Genomic DNA, 24,009 nt, shown 5'->3' with positions numbered 1-24,009 from the left:
CCATAGCCAAACACTAGTGATATACGATACATTGGTTTCCATCCAGATGTTTTCAAACAATGTATTTTGGTGTCCCAACGGACAATTTATTATAAGTACAGCAAGTTTTGTTTCCCGATTTCGACTTATGAATTGAATGTTTATTTGTTTCGTGTGTTTATTACTGGTAAATGAGCCTTTGATATTGTTTTGTTAGGAATGTTGTAAATTGAACTGGGTTTTAAAAAATGTATTTTAATCTTAATGTAAATAATGACATAAATACTGAACTGGACGCAGTCGAAAATAACTCTTCGCTACATAACCCGATACACTTCAAATAACCAACAATTACGCGTTCACAAACGATTAAATTGACAAATCGTTCTTCTTCAATAGGAATTTACGGGTGAGTAATGTATATGATTATGATTAATACAAAGCTCAAACGTCCGTTTCGTATTTTGCTTATTTGCCATTAATACTTGATAGTAGTTATTTTTAAATTAAGACGTTTGGCTTCATTTCAAATCGAATGAAATTCAGTGCGTGTATTGAACACAATTTTACAGTTATGGATTTCAATTATTGTTTAATTACAACGCAAAATGACATCGGAATTTTAAATCTGGAGTTTATTGTTATATGTATCCACATGCGCAGTGTTAGGTTGCAAACTTTTTAAATCATTGTAATAACCATTGCATCATTTCTGTTTATAAAATAATATAATTATAATGTTATAAAACATTCACTCATTCATCCCACCCCGTCTAAGGCCAATGTTCAAATACCAGACTTTAATCAATCTTGATGACACTGGAGGAAGTCGAAAACTCGATCAACTGTCAAAAGGTGTTGAAAAGCGACCGGTCATGAATAGATCAATAACCGCACCATCATTCGAATCAATGCCCCAATAGAGCTGTTCACGATAATAATTGTTTCATTCGTGTTTACATTCTTGTTGGAAAGATGCAAACCATTTTCGAATATACGTAAGATGATCGATCCAGAGAATCAAAATTATTGTACATAGCTAAACACTGCTAAAATACGAAGACGTTCACACAGTGTACATACGCGCATAAAAACATGATTGTAGCCTGTTGACGCGAAATATTGGTGCATCCCCAATATGCAAACGGATATACATACATATGCATGCATAATTTAAACATTAATGACGAATGTCAACATACATATTCATGTTCTCCGTCATGCTTTTTTCATATTGATATATAGCGATGACTTATCTTGACGTTCGAACAAGTAACAGCTTTTTGCTTCCCTTCATTTATTTTTAGAAGCAAACACTTAAAATTAAATTATGCAATTATGATTTTTCTTCTAAACTTTTCTCATCCGCTTACTTGATATGGCTTAATAATTGTGTTCTTTGTCCATTTGTTTTAAATACGTTTGTGCTGTACAGAAGAACTCTTCGACTACGACTTTCATTCGCATAATCGTCACACGTGTATGCGCTATATAATGGTGGTTCTGTAATAATACAAATAACATTCACATGCAGAAAAAAAGGTTTGTCGAATATTGGTGTCATAATGTTTAATATACAGGCCATCACGTTTATAACTTTTCAATTAATATTGTTTTAATAACATATTTGTCAGGTACGCATCATATAAAAGAATAACGTCCATTTTGTTCCGTTACTGCCGTAAACGCAACGGTCAAACTAGCAATGATACGATGCGCTCTAGTAAGTAATAACTAGCTTGATAATTTCATACATTTTTGCATAAACGACACACATACGGTAGTTAAAAGCTTTACTCAATGCACGGGAATGTCATCGAAGTATGTGTGAGCTTTAGAGTGTGCAGTGTTTTACAGTTTTCAACCTAGCTTTTACACAGATATATATATATATATATATATATATATATATGTATATATATATATATATATATATATATATATATATATATATATATATATATATATATATATATAATATATATATATATATATATCTAGACGAATATTACAGTAATAATCACCTCCAATTTACATTGATTGCAGGCACTGCTCCAGCAAGTGATCGAATTAAGAGATCATGGGTCCGATGAAGACAAACGTATTCTCTCGGTGGCTTTGAAAGGACTACTAATATACATTAAGATGCCAATTATCTTGAACACGAAGGTTGACAAAAAAGTGGACAACGAATGCAAACATACTTTAGATAATAAAAAGATCTTAGACCGTGTAAATGATTAATTCATCATACTTTATCAAACAAGAAATTCGGTACGCTTGTATTCCATATCCATACTTGTCTCATTTAGAAATTATGTGGAATACACCATATACACCCAAAGTGGGACTTGAAATAACTCAAATAATACTGTGCATCGGTAAGTGCTACATTGCGCTCATAGCGTGGATGCATATATAGAGGTAAAGCTCCCCACTGGTATTAATAAACCATGATCTAAAAGAAGATTACACATCTCATCAAGTGGAAAAAATAACAATCAGCAAACACCGCAAACGGTCGTTGCAATATGATACATCCGTTTGCATAATTTCACGGAGCCTTTTTCAATGGATTGGTATGCGGTATATTTACGAAATTACGGAAGACGAATTTTGGTTTAGACGTCAGCTGTTAGGAATTAGATCGTTTAACAGTAGTGCTTATCAGTTAGATATTACCCTTTGAAACACCCAGTAACACGATGGAAACAAATAGGCGCTATTATATGCATGACATATTTTAAGAAAAATACCTCTGTCATTGTGTTTTTTCCCCTCGCCCTTATGTCATCCCATTAGTTTTAGTCGAACACGTGTCATTCTCATGTGCTATAGCTTCTTTTATTTTACTTGACATATTATTATATAACTGCATTGTATGTGATATAAAAAGGGTATATCATGTCATATTAATAATACGCAAAGTACCTTATCTAATAACTATATATCCGTTCATGGGCCTGAATAATATTGGATGTAACTTTAATACATTGTTATAGAAATACACGATTGAAATCATTTAAATATATCTAGTTATCAGTTAGTTGTTTTGCATATGACCTGGGTGGTTTTTATATTTATTTTTACGAACAAAATGATCTACTGAATATAGTAACATTCTCGTCTACAAACTGTGATTTGATTTAGATTTTAGCAGAATAAAGTATGTATCGAATTACCTTGACTTCCTTACATAGTTTGTCAAAACTTAAAGTAAGTTAACTGTGGACGGAAAGGAAATACCACCCATAGGTTATCTGGGAAGTTTAGAGTACATCGAAAAGTACATTGTCTTAAAATTGATTTAAATTGCAAAACGGTTTTACTTAAAGCTCTATTCTTGGTGTTGTATTTTTACATATTAATGAATACTAATTTTATGTGTATACCCAGAGGTATAATATAACTTATTGCAGAAGTATAACTACGAATATGAAAATACCATAATTGATTCATATGATGGAATTAGAATTCGATTTTGTCAAAATTCTTAAGAACGAAAAGAAACTGCACCAATTGACGGTTTTTTGTTAAATCATATACAAGAAAATAGTATTTCATTAAAGCAATGTCTTGGAAGCTTTCAAAATATTGTATATTCCCAATACCAATTTATATCATATCATAAACTAATACAACTAATTTAACGGGTTTATGTGTTATAATTATCAGTGTATTTAGATAGGAGATAATTTGTCTGAATAATGAATTATATCTTAGGCATGTTGTAACTATCAATATTGCATGGTTTTTACCGACTCTTTGAATAAAATGTAATATACTTTACTTGACAAGCGCTTGTTATTACACCTTGTATTACTTATAACAATGCGCATATACAATGGGGATCATCTGCGGCGACATGCATTGAGTCAAACGCGATAATATGACTACATATAATGTTAGGATCCTTACAACAAGAAATGATGTAGACTTTGGAAAACAAACACGATGCCCTATGTAAAGCCACTGAAAATACTTATAACACAAATACAATGATGTTCATGATATATTATTATATAATTATCGGTAGCCTGAAAACAAATTGACCACTCGCCAACTGTCAATCAAACTCACGTAATAATCAATCATATTTCGTTTATTGCGGCGACGAGTTCCGACAAACAAAGACTGTCGGAGTAATGGAATAAGCGTTTATGAAAACACAACTTAGTGGGCGGAGCGATCGTGTATTTGGCGACTGGTCAATTAAGCAAGAAGTCAATATGTTCACCGAATATGATGTGCGATCGATGCGGATACATATGCAATTGCACACTTGGTTAAAGTTCATACCAGTACCAGTAAATGTTTAATTAAAATAACCTAAAACAAGCCGGATTATGACGACAGCTTCACTATTGGTTACATCTGCATTGACACCAAAATTGTTAAACTAAAAGTCGTTTAGTTTTAGTAATAATACAAATCTCATATATATATATATATATATTAATTGAGTTTTGATCAGCACTGCCTATTGTTGAAGAAGTGTTTATAGTTCGATTATACTGAATTGGCACTTGGCACTGCGGATGAAGCACTTTTAACGCCAGGAGTTTTTTTTTCTGATAAATTTAGTCGCGTACATTTATACCTTCCTCTTCTCAATTACCAGCTTTGGTGCTTAATATTGGAGCATCGCGTCTGTGCATACAAACACGCATATTATCATCAGCTGTCTTTTTGCGTAGAATTGGTGGGGAAATTGGATGTGGCGTATCTGTTATCTTGTCTCCACCGTTGCTAATCTGTTTGGTTTGGTTCGTAGTTTGCATGTTGAGTATAACCTAATTTTGCAACGGTAGGGACGTCATTTGAATGCAAGGCTTAGGTGTGTTAAAGTCTGACACGGGTTCAATATAATATTCCAAATCGTCAGAAAATAGTATGTCCACTTTCTGTTTCTGGTCTTCAAGATTGCTAACTGGTCGTTGCTCGTCTACAAGCTTCATGTTTTTGCACTGTGTGTTATTTGGAAGTTGATATTGATCTTTTGAAGAACTTGCTTTGATAAATTCTATGTAATTATCATCCGAATGAAGTACTTTCAGAATCGGCTTGGTCTGAAACTTATCTTCATTGCGTAATGGTACTCCTGGTATGCGTGTGTTTCCTGAATCCTTTTCCTCGGCCACTTTATTTTTACTATTTACATTATTATCGTATAGAGAATTTATGTCGCATGGGATAACAGCATAGTCATCTGTGTCCGTGTCTTTTTTCGGAATTTCAGGTATTGTTTTTGGGCGTTGCCCGCGTCTGAAATAATAACAGTTATGAATCCGATGCTACTCGAGATATGTCTAATAAAGAGTGTTATATAATGTATACATTGTTCAAAGACAGAGAGTTTCTTTTTTATAGGACTGCTTCATAAGTAATTAAACATAACATACACTATGATAGATATCAACATGTACGTATTTGACTTTATTGCGATGCGTTATTATTAATATACATACGAAATCGACTATTTCAATGCGAAGGTAAATGTCCACAATACCTTTTTAACCTTATAATGCAGACCAGTGCTATGGAAATTACCAGCACAACAAGACCTGCTGCAACGGCCCCGCCAATTACCACAGTATTCGGCGTTCCGGAATCATTAGCTTGAACACATTCAATCATAGATTAACATACCTTCATACATGTATAGTTAAACTTAGATTTAAATAAGTTTTTATTTTAAATTAATGATCAAGTTAAGAGTTTCAAAACTATCAAGAAATCGACAACTGTATTTGAGTTCATTATAAGGCATTCGTCATACTGGTTTAGCCACCTCCGCCAATACGGTGCATATTCGAAGCTATGTTTGTATTGCCCTGTATTGAATAAGTAATTGGCTTTTTGCCTTTAATACGAGATTATCATATTTTGATGCACAATTATCTCATGATATTTTTTCTGAAGTTTCATTTTTCCTTATATTTAATTTTTCTTATGTGCAATATCTCGTATAATAAATTGTATGCTTACTATCTGTACTGTTTTCTGTAGTAGATGGAACTGAATGTTGAGATGGGATACTCGTTGTTACAACCGTGAAACCAGGCGTGGATTCGTTTGGTTTTGGTGACTCTAGTGTCGTCATACCGGTTGTTGAATTGGATATTTGAGTAGAATATTCTGTTGTTTTCATGGTTGTTTGTGTTGCTGTTGTTGTTGTCTTCGTCGTCGTCATTGTGTCTGTTGTTGAACTGGGTATTTGAGTAGAATATTCTGTTGTGTTCATTGTTGTTTGTGTTGCTGTTGTTGTTGTCTTCGTCGTCGTCGTTGTGATTTTTGGTGTTGTCATAAGTGATGCGCAAGAAACATTTACATTTGCATTATTGCGTGCTGGGAAAAAAATTAGAAAACATATTTTGAAAATCGTAGAATTTCTATACATGTGTATAATTCATAATCTGTATTTCGCAATTCTTTACAACTTCTTCAAATACAGTTCAAAACATTATAACAAAACAATAAGTATGCATGTCGCAGTATTCAAAATTCGTTTGGCTTGTGTTACCTGTAACCAAAACCCAAACGTACACAGGCGAGTCAAATGCGTCCAATTTGAACAGATCGTTTAATTCTAAACGCACATTACGGATAGTCGTGTTGACGGTTCGTTTGTACACAAAGTTTGCATAGTCGTCTAATGTGCTTGTGCACACAATAGGGGTATGGATCTGTGGAAAACTGTCCAGCCTTGAGGAGGAGCAATTCGTTGTTGATTTTGTTGTGTGAAACCTTTCCAACCGGACGTCAACGTAGGTAACAATCAAATTCTCACTAGATGCCACGTTACATGAGCAAAACGAGTGGTTGTTTGATGAAAATTCCTGCTTGTCAAATATAATGTGGGCTGATTCCTTTTCGACGATAGCGTGATCGCAAAAATGCACCACATCTGAAGCTTAAATCCCGTAATAATATATATTGTAAAGATATTGATATCTGAATACGCATTAAAGGCGGAACGTTTTTTGCAGTTAGATTAATCGGCATTCGAAATTCATTAATATAAATGGTTTCATAAACGAGCACCAAATCATTCGTTTTACTGCACCTGTTTGTGTACAATATTACAAATACAACCGACATTTTTACGTAAAATCTTACCACGTGTACAGGAAAAAGAAATTTTCCCATAAGTAGACCATTCCGGATTTCCATAACAGTTCAAGTTTCCGGCAGCCTGTATTTCACAATTCGATTTGCCAGAGCAAGCGCGATGTAAGTCGTATGCATGACTTTGTGCGTAGTCCTTCAAACAGTCGCTCCCCGTTTGGGAGCAGCATCCTGAGCCTGACCTAAATAATATAACATGAAATTATAATACGTACAGCAATAGTAAATGTTAACGAACAATGTTTGAACAATAAGAACGCGACAAAGAATCTGTAAGTTTAAATAGACATGCCTACCGATGAGGAAGATTAAATACGTATGTTATTATCAAAAAGGGTCTTACATAAAGCAATTGTTTTCGATAGTAGAACACGACCCATTCTTCGACCCGTACTTCTGGTCTATCAAATATATCAGCTCGCTATCGGAACACATTTTAAATTTTAGTATATCGCAATTATTTTCCGCACCATAACACGCAATTACGTCATATTTGGTCTGAGCGTTGACGTCACGCCATGTTAAGAATGTCCAAATGAACACTGAAATATTTAAATACAATTTAAAAAATAGTACAGCAATAAATGACGTAGAAAAAGGCAAATATATACAACAAGCAATAAGAGGCCTGTATATTGTGTGTTGTTCTGACTATCAAAAGCCGTAGGCCAAACCAAAAAGAATTACATTTCAATGTCAGATTTGAAACTAAATAAATAATCTTAAATGAAATGAAGACGTGCTTTGTATGCGTCAATTTTTCAATGTACGACTGTATAATTGTTGAAATGTCAATGCGTCTTATAATGTATTTTTGTAAACATTAAAGCTTAAATTTATTATTGCAAACACTTTAAAAAAACTCCAAATTTAAAAATCTAATATTTCATCTTATAACAAACAGAAATACACTCCGTAGTAAGCTGCAATACAATTATATTAGCTGCCTCCAGAAAATACTAACTCGCGCACTTCAATAAGATTTTACAACTTAACCCTTCCTTTATAGTGCGCGTTACGAAACGATCTGTGAATAATGGTATTAGTACTGCGTATTGTTCTGCTAAGTGCCAACGCAATGCTGAACACGTAGTTTACTCGTGATCTTCTTTACTACATGCATGTTTTATCTTACAACTGTTTGATTTGTAATGTCGGTTTGAAGCAAGTCAACACTTAGTTTATTTCAAATTTGTATTTTCAATGCAGACAACTTGTTACAATGCAGAAAACTTGTTACAATTCAGAAAACGATTTATGAAGCAGCGTATAATATTACTCCGTGTTCCGTTAGAATGCACATACATAAAGCAGTGTCTGATCATGTAGTCAATATTTGCATACTTCAAAAACCTGTTTTCATAATGCAGCGCCCGCTATCGGCTACCAAGCAATACACGACAGTAAGTGTATCATATACACTTTGAAAAGAACAAATTAACTCTCAAATTTGTGAGATCCGTACATATAATAAAACAGGCGAGGATTGCGTCCGCTATTATAATGGTATTCCTCTGTATGCGGGAAAATTATCATTATTAATGGCAATTCGAATACTTAATAATTGACGATTACTATTGAAGTTATTACAACGTATTCATTAGGTGACTGTTAACGATATGTTATATACAATGTTTTGTTATTTTCTACTTAAAACCATTACCAATTAAATATTCATAGTATCGCCACAAGCATGACGCACCCTCTTTAAAATGTCTCGCGTGTCTTTCATTTAACTGATCAACTTGTAAGGCGTTTGTTCTTATCCCATTGGGACCTTCTTTCAAAAATCAATTTGTTGAATAAATGTCGTATACAGTTTACAGTTTGTTTGATGATACAGTAGACAATAAGCCCATGAGTATACATGAAATGTCAATACGATATACAAAAAACAAAGTCACAGGGCATTCAAATTATAAACATCAACAATAAATCGGTACATTGTCAAAACAAATATAGGGTGTTTTAGTGAAGACAATATACAGGCAGAGGCGGTGCATAAATATATACCAAAAGTCCTACCCTAATCGTAACATGTATTATAAGTTTTTCTTATTCCCCATGCTTTATAAATAAACATAGCTAAATTTTACAACAATATTACTATTTTGAGAGGTCAATAAATCTATACACTTGAACATATTTGGTCTTACGTAATAACATGGTTTTATATAAGCTTTTCTTACATCAGTAGATAACGTACATATAATTATATTGTATTTAATTCGTATTTAATATTTTGTATTGCGTTTTTATTTAAATGTAATTTTCTCACAAATGGATTGCAATTGTTCTGAAACTATTGTTAAACAAGGTCATGTTCATGAAAACAGTCAAACTTTTAAGCGAATATTAATGTTTTAACGTTCTCTCACTCATCAAGTTCCATATACATAACTGCTCGTTGACTTTGTAACGCCTATAAGGTACTTAAGGAAGGTATGGTTAAGTGGTTCAAGTCGATTTTCAAACCACACTCAACAAAACTGCCATGTCGACAAACAACGTACCGTATGTGCACGCAATTTCCTTTTTTCCTGTTTGTATATCATTAAAGACTTAATATAAAATACCATTATTGCATAAAATGGATTTAATATGAAACAAACGACCAATTTTAATAAATATTGCATAGTTATTTATAAGTTTTAAACAGTGAATTTCATCTGTGTTAGCTCTGTTATTCACTTTATTATTTTGAAAATCCTGGAGATGCTATTAAATCCCAAACTTACAATAGGCGAATAGCATCTCTAGGATTTTCAAAATAAATATCTTGTAAGTTTGGGATTTTATCTTTTATAGTCAATATCCTCAATGAACTAAACGCTATGTATTCGTTAGGGTTTAGTTCTTATTTGAGACATAAATATATTTAACAGAAATACAAAATATACGGTGTTTAACTGAAGCTCTAGATTTTTCTCTGGTTGTATGTACTGTTTATAACGTCACGATCTTTCGCGACTTGCTTGAAAAGTACATCGTATTTACTTGCTTCTCCAAACGAAAACAAATATGCGGAGATTGATACTATACCAAACTTTAAGCTTTGCTTATATCTTTTACAATTCCTTATTGTTAAACAAAATTATTTTGAGAACGTCAGCATTACGCTTAAACACTGCACTAATTTCCTTGTTTGCTTTGTGTTTTTTGTTGTTTTATTTCCTCGAATATTTCATACAGTTCAGCGTGTGATGTTTGAACCAAAATAAAAATAGCAATATGTGCAATTCAAAATAAAATACATGTACAATATATGTTAAACGTGTGAGCATGTTGTTTTTTTTATATTATATTGTTCAATTCGTTGAACGAATAAATTATGACATCTGTATAAAGCTCATACAAGAATATTAAACAATTGGATTACATGTATTGCTGCACGGTAACAATAGCACATACCTGCGATAATTCCCATTTTGCCGCGGGTTCTTTGTATCACGATATTACAATGTTCACAATGCCACATCCCTCTATAAGTCAGAGTGTAACAACCTTTCAATTGTTTCGACGACGATCAGTACCTATTCCTATCGTAGTTGAATTAAGTATGCGGACCATTAATGCGCACTATGTTTTTAAGTCGTTTCGTTTGCAATGGGACTTTACCTCGATACGAAAGTGGGTATGTGCTTGCTGCCTGGTTTAAACAATCCTGAACTTGCTAAAGGTTTAATGAGGCGGGGTTAATATATTAGAAATCTGCTGAAGCAGTAAAAGAGATGTGGTGTAATATTGTTGAGCAAAGTCAGTATCAAAAGAGTTTACCGCCCACTTAATATTAAATTTACTGTGTAAAAAAGAAATAATTATTAAGATAAACGGATTTTACTTATACATATCATTTGAAACATCCGTGTTTAAATTATTTTGATTTCGTTAACGAATAATTTAAATTATCAATAACCCGAAAAGAGAATTTGACAAAACCTTTCAATATTTTGCAATTAATGACATAGTTTTAAGCCAAGCCTGTGTATTTCATTTTAAAGGGGTTTAAATCCAATAATGCGTTAACTGAACTTCATAGACAAGCGGTACCTTAAGTGGGATTATGTACAATAAGATCTTTGTTTTGTATTATACATATCTTAATAATATGATTAGACCTCAATTTATGTGTATTAAGTAAGCAGTGTGGCTTGTTCTCACAAGTGTGAATAACTGTAATATATTATAGCCTTATTTTATTCCTAAGATTTGTATGTGCAATTTTTTTCTCATATTTTAACTTTATTGCTAAACAAACCAAAATATCGGTTTAAGGAACGTATTAAATGCAGAATATCTGGGCCTCTGTAACACAATTATACAGCTTGCTTTGTTAGAGGTTATCAAAGCAGATAAGTTATAACAAAACATCAACGTGACTTTTAACATATTCCGGTATGCGATTTCACTCTAAGCTTTTGATCTTTTCAGGTCAACCCGGATGCCATTACGCTTCTTGATTACAACTTTACTTCATTTTGATTCGCTACATACCATTAATGTACCAACATGCTTAAAACGTGTACTTTGAAGTGGGAATTTTCGTATATGTTCGTATATGTTTATAAAAAAAAATATATTCGACATTTTACCTTGTGCAAGGACGTTAAATACAATTGTGTGAGACTACATACATATATTAGAATAATTTGCGTTTCCCCCTTCTAGTTGTGTACGGTATTGGCAAATAATCAAACACACACGTACTTCAACGATAACCAGCGGGAGTATAAAACCTGTAATAGAATCTGTTTAGATGTCAAACACAAAATTTAAATTTAAAATTATAAATGGGTTGTGCTCTATGAAAAGGGGGTTTATTGCATGTTCGTAAAGTGTCGTTCCGTATTGGCCTGTCAGGGACGACACTTTCCGCTTTTATGGTATTATTTTCGTTTACAGAAAGTCTCTTCTTAGCAAAAATCCAGTGTTTGCGGAAAAGGTCTGGCCTGCCCGCAGCATGGCGATTGAGCGGTTGTTTCCTGAATATTTATACCAGCGATGTTTCTATGACTCCGGTGGGGTAGTATATAGAAGTCGAACTGACCGTGTATAAGTCCGTCCGTCCGGAATCCTTTTGAGGAGTTTGCCTTAAAGCTTTAAGTAATTTACTTGTTATTTTGGTATGTGAGTCTACCTGCATGATTTACAGATTAAGTTAGGGTTTTGATCCGGTCCATTCAATTTTACGAAGTAAAGGGCCTTTTCTGGCACTTTTGTTTGAAATAAACGTTTTCCGGATTTTTAATGAAATTCTTTGAAATACTGATCTTATTTTTGGTGTGTGGCTTTACCTACATTACATTAGGATCAGGTTCGAGTTTCTTTCCTGTCGACTATCTTTTGACGAGGTACCAATTTTCTCTAAAATACCTGCTGTGAGGCTTGAAAGCGCAGTAGGGGACATTTCGTTTCACCAACAGAGTTCATGATGGAATCAATTTTATGTTTCCCTGGTGTAAAAACACACCTTAAATGATGCATTAATATTTAATTAGCATTATATCGTGTTTCACCATTTTCTCTTGCAACAAGATGAAACTATACCTAACCCTCGTGCTCAAACGTCCGATTGCCACGGATGCATTACTTTATCGTTGGCATGCACATAATGTAGTCACATTATCACATGTATAATTTTAAGTCAAGATCTTTACTTATAACTGAGATATTCAAGTTTGAAAAGTGTTGTGTTAGAAAAGTGTCCAAGTGTATAGAGAATATCTGGTTACTTTACCATCGTTTTGCTATATATTATGTGCGGCTTAGAATAAAAAAACGGCGAGGCTTGCCGAATATTTGTATTTGATAAAACGCTGATGGTGATAGCGCCTTAGTAATATGACACGACGTTGATATGACCAGAAACAAGAGCTCGACTATTCGAGTGCTTGACAGTAAGACATAAGCCATTGTTCATATTCAATAAGATCAAGGTAATACAGTCAAATTCTTAGTGGAAAAGGACCATAATTGAAACATATTGTTCGCTTGTGTTTAAAAAATGTTGTACTATATAGACGATTGTTAGTTCAGGTATATTTTCCACAATCTATTGAATATTTATATAGACATAAAACAAAATAATAAGATTTTATTTCAAAAGTTTGATAGCAAAAGCTTGGGTGGGATGGTTGGACGGTCCTTCAAAAATAAAATAAATAAATATTTGTGTTTTGTTTTCGCCATGTTTCAAACAATAAATTCTTTTTAGGTGTGTGTGTGGGGGGGGGTATAGAGAGAGGGGTACAATGTGGGTGGGTGGTCATTTATTTATTAATCTTTCAAAAATGTGAAAAAATAAAAAAAATCGGTGGGGGATTCTGGGGTGGGGTGTGGGGGATGGTTTGGGTGGATTCTATTATGGTATATCAGGTAACTGTTGTTTTGTCAAGGTATGAATCAAATCTGATTATAAATAAAGAAGTTATGGCAATTTTAGAAAAATGTTCAATTATCTAAGTATAAAAGGGGCCATAATTCTTTCAAAACGCTTGATACAGTTGTCTGCTCTTGTGTATAGATTAGGATCATGTTGGTGTAAAGAAGTATGCAAAATATGAAAGCAGTATGTCAAAGGACATAGAAAATATTTGAGGTGGTACGCAAACTTTAACATATATTTATCAATAATATGCATATTCTAAGTATAAAAGGGGCAAACATTCTGTCAAAATGCTTGATTCAGTTGTCTGCCCGTTTTAATAGATTGAGGTCATGTTAGTAAAGAAGTATGCAAAATATGAAAGCAATATGTCAAAGGACATAGAACATATTTGAGGTAGTACGCAAACTTTAACATTTGCACGCTAACGGTCAAGGTCATTCAAAGGTCAAATTCAACTTGCCAGGTACAGTACCCTCATGATATTAAGAACGTATTTGAAGTTTTAAGCAATAGCTTTGATACTTTAGAAGTAAAGTGGATCTAAACACAAAATTTAACACAATATTCAAAGTTACTAAGACAAAAAAGGGCCATAATTTCGTTAAAAAGCCACCCAGAGTTATTCACCTTGCCCTGTACAGTTCCATTACGATAGTAAGTGAGTTTTCCAAGTCTGAAAGCAATAGCTATAATACTTTAGGAGTAAAAAGGACCAAAACACAAAACGTTACCAAATGTTCAATTATCTAAGTATAAAAGGGGGGCAATAATTCTGTCAAATTGCCAGTCAGAGTTACATAACTTCGCTTGCACAGTCCCCTTATGATAGTGTGTAAGTGTTGAAAGTATGAAAGCAATAGCTTTGACACTTTAGGAATAAAGTGAACCTAAACACAAAACTTAATCAAATTTTCAATTTTCTTAGTATAAAAAGGGAACATAATTCTTACAAAATGCTTGATACAATTGTCTGCTCTTGTTTAGAGATTGGGGTCATGTTGGTATGGAAGTATGCAAAATATGAAAGCAATATGTCAAAGGACATATAAAATATTTGAGGTGGTACGCAAACTGTAACATATATTTATCATCAAAATCATCTACGCCTCCGGCGGCCAAGGAGGAAAAAAAACTTGACCCACCCCCAGGATATATTCTGCAGACGCCCATGGCTATATCAGTACACTAAACTTGAAGTTATACACTCGTATAAGAGTATGATCAAAGAATGTTAACTTACATTATAACAGAATACTTCATATGCAAACAGTGATTTATTCAGAAATAGTGAACATCAACGGCTATTTGTTAACTTTAACATGTGTTAGTTCGCTCGATTGGTCATTGTCGGCTCGGATGCTACGTAAATGTACCCCGGGTACTCTTAAGTATACTTAAATATACCCCGGTACGGAAAATATACTATCACGTACCCGGCCAATTTAGAACGCACCCGAGTTTTATTCCCGCCCAAAGTCCAATGTGGAAAGAAAACAAATTCTTATTGAACAAATCCTGCCTCAACATGTTTTTGAGTAAATGTTTTGATAATAAAGATGACATTTTACAGAATATTGAAATAAATATTAACATAACTGTTTAAAAAACAACAACAACCGACAATGACAAATTAAACGTTATAATTCCCGAGTATGTTTCAGTATATTTTCCGTACCCGAGGTACAATTTAGTATACTTAATGGTACCCGGGGAACATTTAAGTTGTATCCGTGCCGACAAGAACCAATCGAGCCTTATTTACCTTGTATTTTGTTATTTTAAGTAATATGTTTTTAAACATAACCGTAACCCAAATCCAAACAGACGTCGGTGAATCGAGTTTGCCTAATTTTTACTGTTTGTGCATCTACCAGTAAATTATAAAAGCTAGTTTTGTCCGTAACAATTGTGACAATTAAATTCTCCGTCGATGAAATGGAACATAAAGGAATTTCTGTAAGAAGTATTCTAAATATAGAAATAAATATACTAGACATCCCTAACTTTGGAAATAAATTGATCCCATTTAGAAGGATGTGAGAGTCTACTAGGCATACATGGGTTAAACTATCTTTCCCAAAACAACATATTGACGATGAAAAACTTCAGAAACAGATTTGAAAAAAGTGAAACAGTGAATGCCTCGCTTAGCGTTTTGGACATAGCATCAGTGTGTGTTTAAAGGAACGCGTGTTTGGTTTGACGCTTTTGAGTGTTCCGTTTTGTGTAGTATAATTGCTGTTGCTTATTATATCGCTAAATAGTATTTCGTTGCATTTTATGTCAGAGTTGGCCAGAACAAGTTCTTCAACTTAAGCAAATGGCCTTTAACTTTTGCATCAAGTTATCAGCGCAAATCAGTGTTAAATTTTTTACATTTTCGTTTATTTAAAAAAAGAGGAAATGCAAATGCTGTTCACGGTTTTTACAAACATGTTCCTTGTTATTTCAATTATTTTGATTCATAAAGTAAACAGGCTGTTAGGATTTTGAGCAATTGCGCCCTGTGCTCTCTTCTCTTTAATGTTCTTTCTTGTGGTGAGAAAAATTGTATGTAAAGTGGTATGTTTGATTTAGATTACCCGCCCAAATTTTAATATTTATCAACTGAATTTGAAATGAAAGTATACCAAAAGTTGTGTTTGGACCCTCTCACCACATCAGGACCCTTCTATTGCCCATTCCCCCGACACACCCCATGACTCCAAGGTTCTTGTAGGGCTGTTTACGTCGATGGATGTATGGAAGTGTATTTGATGATATTGACAAGAAAATTTAATTGCACAAATATCATAGGTAATATGTATTTATTATATACAAGGTATGAAACGCTTTTTAAACCTTTTGCTTGAAGATTTTGGTACACCACAATAATTAAATTTCTATTTAACCAGCCCTTGTAACTTAAATCAGAACAGACGAAATGTCTGTTGTGTTAAGCTTGTTACATCCTGACACTGTAAGAATATTTGACTAAAAAGGACATATATAGGGGAAACCCAATAAGATGCAATATATTCTAATATGTTCAGAAAAGGTAATTGTATTTTCAGAAGAAAAATAAACAGCGCCTTAAATCAAGACAAAACGATGCAGTGAACCATTGTTTGGTCAGCTAAGAGAAAATATTAGTGCTGAGGATAACATTGTTATGATAGGCCAGTACAATAAGTGAACAACCCAATGAAAGGGCCTAGGGATTGCTTAAACGTTGTGTTAATGAATTATTTTCAGAATATTATATGTTTTGATATATCAAGTTTTAGCATTGTAATTTAAATCTATATTTGGCATACTTAAACTAACCGCTTTTTTTATTTATATGCATAAGATCAACTATTTGTTATTCTGTAATACTTTTTATGCAGGGTATAATGTTTCTAAAATATTGTGACTTAAATAAAAGACACGCGTAGGATTAAAGAATTGTTATCCTGATAATGTTTTCAGAAATTTATTTTTCCTATATATACATGTATATTTAAGTAACAATTTACCCTAACAATTATTGTCCTCTATCGGTTTCACCGGAGGGAACAAATGGTTTGCACTATGTGTGTCCGTGAGTCCGTGAATCCGTCAGTCCGTTAGTCTGTGAGTCTGTCACACTTTTCTGGATTCTGCGATAACTTTAAAAGTTCTTAATATTGTTTCATGAAACTTGAAATATGGACATTATGCACGTCATTTCATTTTGTTCCTACGTCAAACATTCTGGTTGCTATGACAACAAATATAAAAATATATTTCTGACAATGTTGGAGCCGGTAGGGGACATACATTGCTTGGCAATAGTCTTGTTATTTTTGTTGTATCTATAGAAAACAAGCGTGCCTTTAATCAAACCTTTTTACAACATTCACGTGAAATGCATGTATATATACGTTATTTAAATATAGCTGGTACATTCGTTTAAATGCTATTTTCTCTGTAGAGCCTTTTATGATGACGTCATACTGGAGTTTTATTGTTATCAATAGGTATTATGCTAACTTTGTATTAATGTATTTGGAATATCAATTATTGCTATGATATCTAAATATATAACTACACCACTTGCATATTATAGCATCATTTTTATAAAGATGCGCCAAATTTATGTACAGTCACTACACGGATGAAAACAACTATAATACATAACTTGACAAAAAGCAATAGGCCCCAATGCATAAATGTGAATGTAGACCATGTTAAGGGCATGCGCAGAAAAAAACCGGACGGTTTCTTCAGTTATCTTTTGATAAAGTTGAATGAGGGTAGATATAAGAACAGTTTATTTCGAGAGAATGGGTTTATAGAATCGATATACTTAGATTGGATACCTATACAATATGTAACTTTACAAACTAAACTATTGTTTGAAACGAAACAATATCATTCTCGATGAGCATGTCAATCAATTATAGAAAAGCCAATTGTACGGATAAGAAGGGTCATGCGCAGTACTCCCCTAAAAGCATACATCGCCTGTGGAACTGGCATGCAAGCATACATCGCCTGTGGAACTGGCATGCAAGCATACATCGCCTGTGGAACTGGCATGCAAGCATACATCGCCTGTGGAAATGGCATGCAAGCATACATCGCCTGTGGAACTGGCATGCAAGCATACATCGCCTGTGGAACTGGCATGCAAGCATACATCGCCTGTGGAACTGGCATGCAAGCATACATCGCCTGTGGAACTGGCATGCAAGCATACATCGCCTGTGGAACTGGCATGCAAGCATACATCGCCTGTGGAACTGGCATGCAAGCATACATCGCCTGTGGAACTGGCATGCAAGCATACATCGCCTGTGGAACTGGCATGCAAGCATACATCGCCTGTGGAACTGGCATGCAAGCATACATCGCCTGTGGAACTGGCATGCAAGCATACATCGCCTGTGGAACTGGCATGCAAGCATACATCGCCTGTGGAACTGGCATGCAAGCATACATCGCCTGTGGAACTGGCATGCAAGCATACATCGCCTGTGGAACTGGCATGCAAGCATACATCGCCTGTGGAACTGGCATGCAAGCATACATCGCCTGTGGAACTGGCATGCAAGCATACATCGCCTGTGGAACTGGCATGCAAGCATACATCGCCTGTGGAACTGGCATGCAAGCATACATCGCCTGTGGAACTGGCATGCAAGCATACATCGCCTGTGGAACTGGCATGCAAGCATACATCGCCTGTGGAACTGGCATGCAAGCATACATCGCCTGTGGAACTGGCATGCAAGCATACATCGCCTGTGGAACTGGCATGCAAGCATACATCGCCTGTGGAACTGGCATGCAAGCATACATCGCCTGTGGAACTGGCATGCAAGCATACATCGCCTGTGGAACTGGCATGCAAGCATACATCGCCTGTGGAACTGGCATGCAAGCATACATCGCCTGTGGAACTGGCATGCAAGCATACATCGCCTGTGGAACTGGCATGCAAGCATACATCGCCTGTGGAACTGGCATGCAAGCATACATCGCCTGTGGAACTGGCATGCAACAAATATTAGTTCTTAGAAAAGCATACATCGCCTGTGGAACTGGCATGCAACAAATATTAGTTCTTAGAAAAGCATACATCGCCTGTGGAACTGGCATGCAACAAATATTAGTTCTTAGAAAAGCATACATCGCCTGTGGAACTGGTATGCAAAAAATATTAGTTCTTAGAAAAGCATACATCGCCTGTGGAACTGGCATGTAACAAATATTAGTTCTTAGAAAAGCATACATCGCCTGTGCAACTGGCATGCAACAAATATTAGTTCTTAGAAAAGCATACATCGCCTGTGAAACTGGCATGCAAAAAATATTAGTACTTAGAAAAGCATACATCGCCTGTGGAACTGGCATGCACAAAATATTAGTTCTTAGAAAAGCATACATCGCCTGTGGAACTGGCATGCACAAAATATTAGTTCTTAGAAAAGCATACATCGCCTGCGGAACTGGCATGCACAAAATATTAGTTCTTAGAAAAGCATACATCGCCTGTGGAACTGGCATGCACAAAATATTAGTTCTTAGAAAAGCATACATCGCCTGTGGAACTGGCATGCACAAAATATTAGTTCTTAGAAAAGCATACATCGCCTGTGGAACTGGCATGCACAAAATATTAGTTCTTAGAAAAGCATACATCGCCTGTGGAACTGGCATGCAAAAAATATTTGTTCTTAGAAAAGCATACATCGCCTGTGGAACTGGCATGCAAAAAATATTAGTTCTTAGAAAAGCATACATCGCCTGTGGAACTGGCATGCAACAAATATTAGTTCTTAGAAAAGCATACATCGCCTGTGGAACTGGCATGCAACAAATATTAGTTCTTAGAAAAGCATACATCGCCTGTGGAACTGGCATGCAAAAAATATTAGTTCTTAGAAAAGCATACATCGCCTGTGGAACTGGCATCCAAAAAACATTAGTTCTTAGAAAAGCATACATCGCCTGTGGAACTGGCATGCACAAAATATTAGTTCTTAGAAAAGCATACATCGCCTGTGGAACTGGCATGCAAAATATATTAGTTCTTACAAAAGCATTTCGTTTGTAAAAAAAAAATCATTTAAATACAACAGCGTTTGAAAGCGCGTTGTTGCGAAATTTTTTATTCAATTTATACTCAGTCTGAAAGACTTTCTGTAGTCAATTGAATCCAAATGCATCGTGAACCGGTTAGATTTTATCAATGTATAGCGTCTATGTTTTTATCTTACGTTTCAAGGACAACAATTTGTGAACAAACCATTGAAATGAGCCGTTAATGTCCGATTTCATTCAGGTCTCGATGTTAGTGCAAAACATATACGTTAATGTGCCTTAATATGTCTGTCAGATTGAACGGGATTCTGCAGACGCGGTAAGAAGATAGTTTTGAACCACCCCACCACCAAGATCCATGAATTCATATTGTTGTTTTTGCTTGAGTCTTTATACAAAGTTTTACTTATAATTCTTATAAAACAATAGTGCGAAAGCTCATTTTACTGTGACGTCATGGAGAAAATGTTAATTGCAGTTTTAATTAGAACTTAATATAGCAACGCTGTTCGTATACACACTTTTATTTGTATTGTCGTGTTGCGTTATTATCAAATTTCGTGGGTTATTGGCTTATTTAAAACGTCGAGAGTTTGAAGTCTAAAGATGAGCACGTTAACAAATGTGTGAGAAATCCACGAAAAGTGATTGTTCTGAGTTGCAAAATTGAAATAGTGAACATTTACCTAGCGTAAAGGGAAATTACCCCGTCGTGATGATTGAATTGGAACATCGTAGTAATAACCCTCTGCGTTGGGACTATTATATTTTAGCAGTGCTTTGTAAAAAGGGGATTTAATGCATGTGCGTAAAGTATCGTTTGAGATTCGCCTGTGCAGTACGCACAGGCTAACCAGGGACGACACTTTTCGCCTAAACTGGATTTTTGCTAAGAAGAGTCTTTCTTTAAACACAAAATATCATTAAGCGGAAAGTGTCGTTTTTGATTAGCCTGTGCGGACTGCACAGGCTAAGCTGGGACGCCTTTTAACGCATATGCATGTAACCACTTTTTCCCATAGCAAGGCCCATTTATCTGACAAAGCTTGTTTCGAAGAGTCTTTTAGCTCATAAGCGTCTTGTTAATGACACTTTAAAACTACGACGTTATCCTATAAGTATTACAAACGGATATTGGAAAATGTTATACTCGGGACAACTCAAACAGATACCCAACACAGACCAAATCGCTTTCATAAGTAATGTCTTACTTTGGCAGTTGTTTTAAAACGAAGTAACGCGGTAATGTTTAGAGTTGTACCATAATATCCAAATTTAAATTGTAGTTTAAAGGGGCCTTTTCAGAGATGTTGGCATGTTGAAGTTTGCCATTAAATGCTTTAAATGCTTTATATTGATAAATGTAAACATTGGATCTGAAAAGCTCCAATAAAAAAAACAAGAATAAAATGTAAGAAATTAAAAAGTAGACATCAACTGGGACCGATCCACTGACCCCTGGAGTAAAGGTCTATCGCTTAGACCACTCGGCCATCCGTGCTCGAACAATAAGAGATGTATTTTATACTTTATATAAGCAATCCTTGTAGTATCACACAATATAACAACAACAACAACAACAACAACAACAGAACTCTCCAAATTATTCAATCGCTTCGCGTTGCAACGCTTTATAATTTTCAGGTTTTTAGGTCGTCAAAAGATGCATATAATGGATTCTTTAGAAAACGGTAAATGATCAGTATTACTCTTTTCTCACAAATATCATAACTACAACGAAAATTTGCGAATCTGAAATATTTTGTGTAATTGTGTCAATTAACTATGTGTATACTATTTCCGTATTTGTTAATTCTGTTCTAATGTTTGACTTTTAACAATATATACAAATATTGCTATGATTTTCATTTACAAAAAGATCTAAATAACATACAAACTGATACTTCTCTCAGAGATGTAAAACTTTCACTTGTTTTTTCAGTGGTTACCGAATTAACAAGCATCCTTTTCCCCCAGTTTAAATGCTCTACATCACCCTGGTTAACATTTAAACTTCGTTCAGCCAAGCGCGCTATTCACCCTTAGATCGAAATTCAATGGCTGTTAAACCAGTCGGACATAAACTGGGTAAAGAAATGAAGGGGTTATAAATTACAGTTATAAAATACCACCGCTGGCGTCTATAATGGATTGTTTTATTACATTTGTCATTTGCAGCTTTATGAAAAGAATTCCTACACCGCGGAAACGTATGTAAACCATCAGACATAGATTTATGGAGGATTTTTTTTTTTAAATCAAGAACAATTATGTGTTACAACATTGTGAGTGAATGGATTTTCTAACAGGTACATATTTGCAATTTTAAATGGTTTGGACATACAGAATAACATGTTAAAATACGCGCCAGATTTAGGTTCGCATTAATTATGATAATTGTGTTTGATCATCATCAGCAATAGCAAAAAAGCAACAGTATGAAACCATTATCATCATCACCTCGTTCGTCTTCTTTTTTTCCTCTCGAACATCATCATCATCAACATCACCATTATAATCATCCTCATCCTAAACATCATTTAGATCAACATAATCATCATCATCATCATCATCATCATCATCATCATCATCATCATCATCATCATCATCATCATCATCATCATCATCATCATCATCATCACCATCATCATCATCAAACTGTTTTCAATATTCCTATAATAGATAAAATTATTTCTGCGGCACGGGTTACTTGTCTCTAATTGTGTTCACATCCTCTTATTGTTTAAGCATAAATTAGGTAAGCTTAAGCACATATTTTTCCTTTTAACGAAAGTATCTTCAAGTACAGCCCTTAGAAGATTTTAAAGTATGGAAATTAATGTAAATTCTAGACGTAATGAGGAGGTAGGTTACGTTGCGTTTTGACTGTGTGGGAGACAAGAAAGTATCTGATTTTACATGATTATGTCACAACTTTATGTCACAACTTTGCTAAGTCCATCGTTTCCTTATTAACGTAATAACATTGACAATGTATGTCTTTAAGATGTCAAGTTATATAGCAAAAAGAACCCATACTGTCAATTCTTTTACATTGTGTACGTTCTTAAAACGTTCTTTATGGCACAGATGTAATTGGAATACATGTGGGGTGAGCCTTATATACAATAATCGTTTAATGCCCTATGTGTTACCTACTTTTTGCTTAAAATTATCATTTATTTCAATAAACATGCGGCCGGAAAAAACACTTAAACATTAAGAGCTGCGTTATAAATTATTGACGAAAATAAGCGCTCGCACACACACTGACTTTGAAGAAAGTAAACAATACTATCATCGATCAAACAAACATATTGGTTGATGTCCTAGATTGAAATCGAATCGCAAAACAAAAGAACTGCGTGAGCGTATATGAGGTTTTGAATGTAGATGGGGTTGCTGTTAACGATGGTTAGAAATAAATAGTTTAAATACCTACTGTTGTGTTCGTTTTTGATGTTAAAAAGCGCTCAAACATAAGGTTTAGCAGTCTATACATTATATGAAATACAAAGTAAAATACAAATTTAACTATAAATATATTAAAGGAATAGAACATTAAGTTAACTTTGAAATATACTGTATTCCTGACCATTAGGTTGACAATGCATATGGCCGCTATGAATACAGTTTCATTTAAACATCGCTTATAAAATCGCTATATAATCATTAAACCAGAAAAAAAATCGATTTCATATAACAACTTTTATTGTAGGAAAGGAAGCTCTTGCTGAAACGTATATGGGTATTTTAAATACCTTTAATACTAATGTGTGGGGTTTCATTTACATTGAACTGAACATCTTAAGCATAGCTTGCTACTATGTTAATAATAGAGCCTAAACTGTGAGTGACAGTAAACCTCGCACTGATGTTAAAGGGGCATATCGACGGTATTTCCCTAAATTATGACATGTTCAATATTATTGCACTGCTTATTCATTAAGTATTACTATCATATT

The 24,009-nt window shown here is 34.4% G+C and overlaps 3 protein-coding genes across 4 annotated transcripts in view; 1 reads left to right on the top strand and 2 right to left on the bottom strand.

Moving 5' to 3' along the window:
• Positions 1-3,630: 3,630 nt before the first annotated feature.
• LOC127851555 (uncharacterized) lies at positions 3,631-7,587 on the bottom strand. Its single transcript, XM_052385386.1, has 6 exons — positions 7,451-7,587; positions 7,099-7,289; positions 6,503-6,892; positions 5,968-6,327; positions 5,489-5,597; positions 3,631-5,244 (listed from the first exon to the last, which is right to left on the bottom strand). The coding sequence occupies exons 1-6, from the start codon at positions 7,540-7,542 to the stop codon at positions 4,773-4,775; spliced, it is 1,614 nt and encodes a 537-aa protein (XP_052241346.1). The 5' UTR covers positions 7,543-7,587; the 3' UTR covers positions 3,631-4,772.
• A 10,300-nt stretch (positions 7,588-17,887) lies between these two features.
• On the bottom strand, positions 17,888-18,997 carry LOC127849880 (MAGE-like protein 2). The gene has a single exon (XM_052382632.1). The coding sequence runs from the start codon at positions 18,995-18,997 to the stop codon at positions 17,888-17,890; it is 1,110 nt and encodes a 369-aa protein (XP_052238592.1).
• A 3,082-nt stretch (positions 18,998-22,079) lies between these two features.
• LOC127851553 (uncharacterized) overlaps positions 22,080-24,009 on the top strand; it is a 12,806-nt gene continuing 10,876 nt past the window's right edge. Inside the window, exon 1 of one of the 2 annotated variants that reach the window (XM_052385380.1) lies at positions 22,080-22,254. In XM_052385380.1, coding sequence (XP_052241340.1) covers positions 22,191-22,254 — 64 coding nt within the window. In that variant the 5' untranslated portion in view covers positions 22,080-22,190. Of the gene's footprint in view, positions 22,354-24,009 lie in introns of both variants that reach the window. The other variant, XM_052385381.1, reaches the window with a different exon arrangement.

Source organism: Dreissena polymorpha, chromosome 11 (genome assembly GCF_020536995.1).
Source record: "Dreissena polymorpha isolate Duluth1 chromosome 11, UMN_Dpol_1.0, whole genome shotgun sequence".
Lineage (NCBI taxonomy): Eukaryota > Metazoa > Mollusca > Bivalvia > Myida > Dreissenidae > Dreissena > Dreissena polymorpha.
Note: the sequence above shows the minus strand (reverse complement) of the source record. Positions and strands in the feature narration are given on the sequence as shown.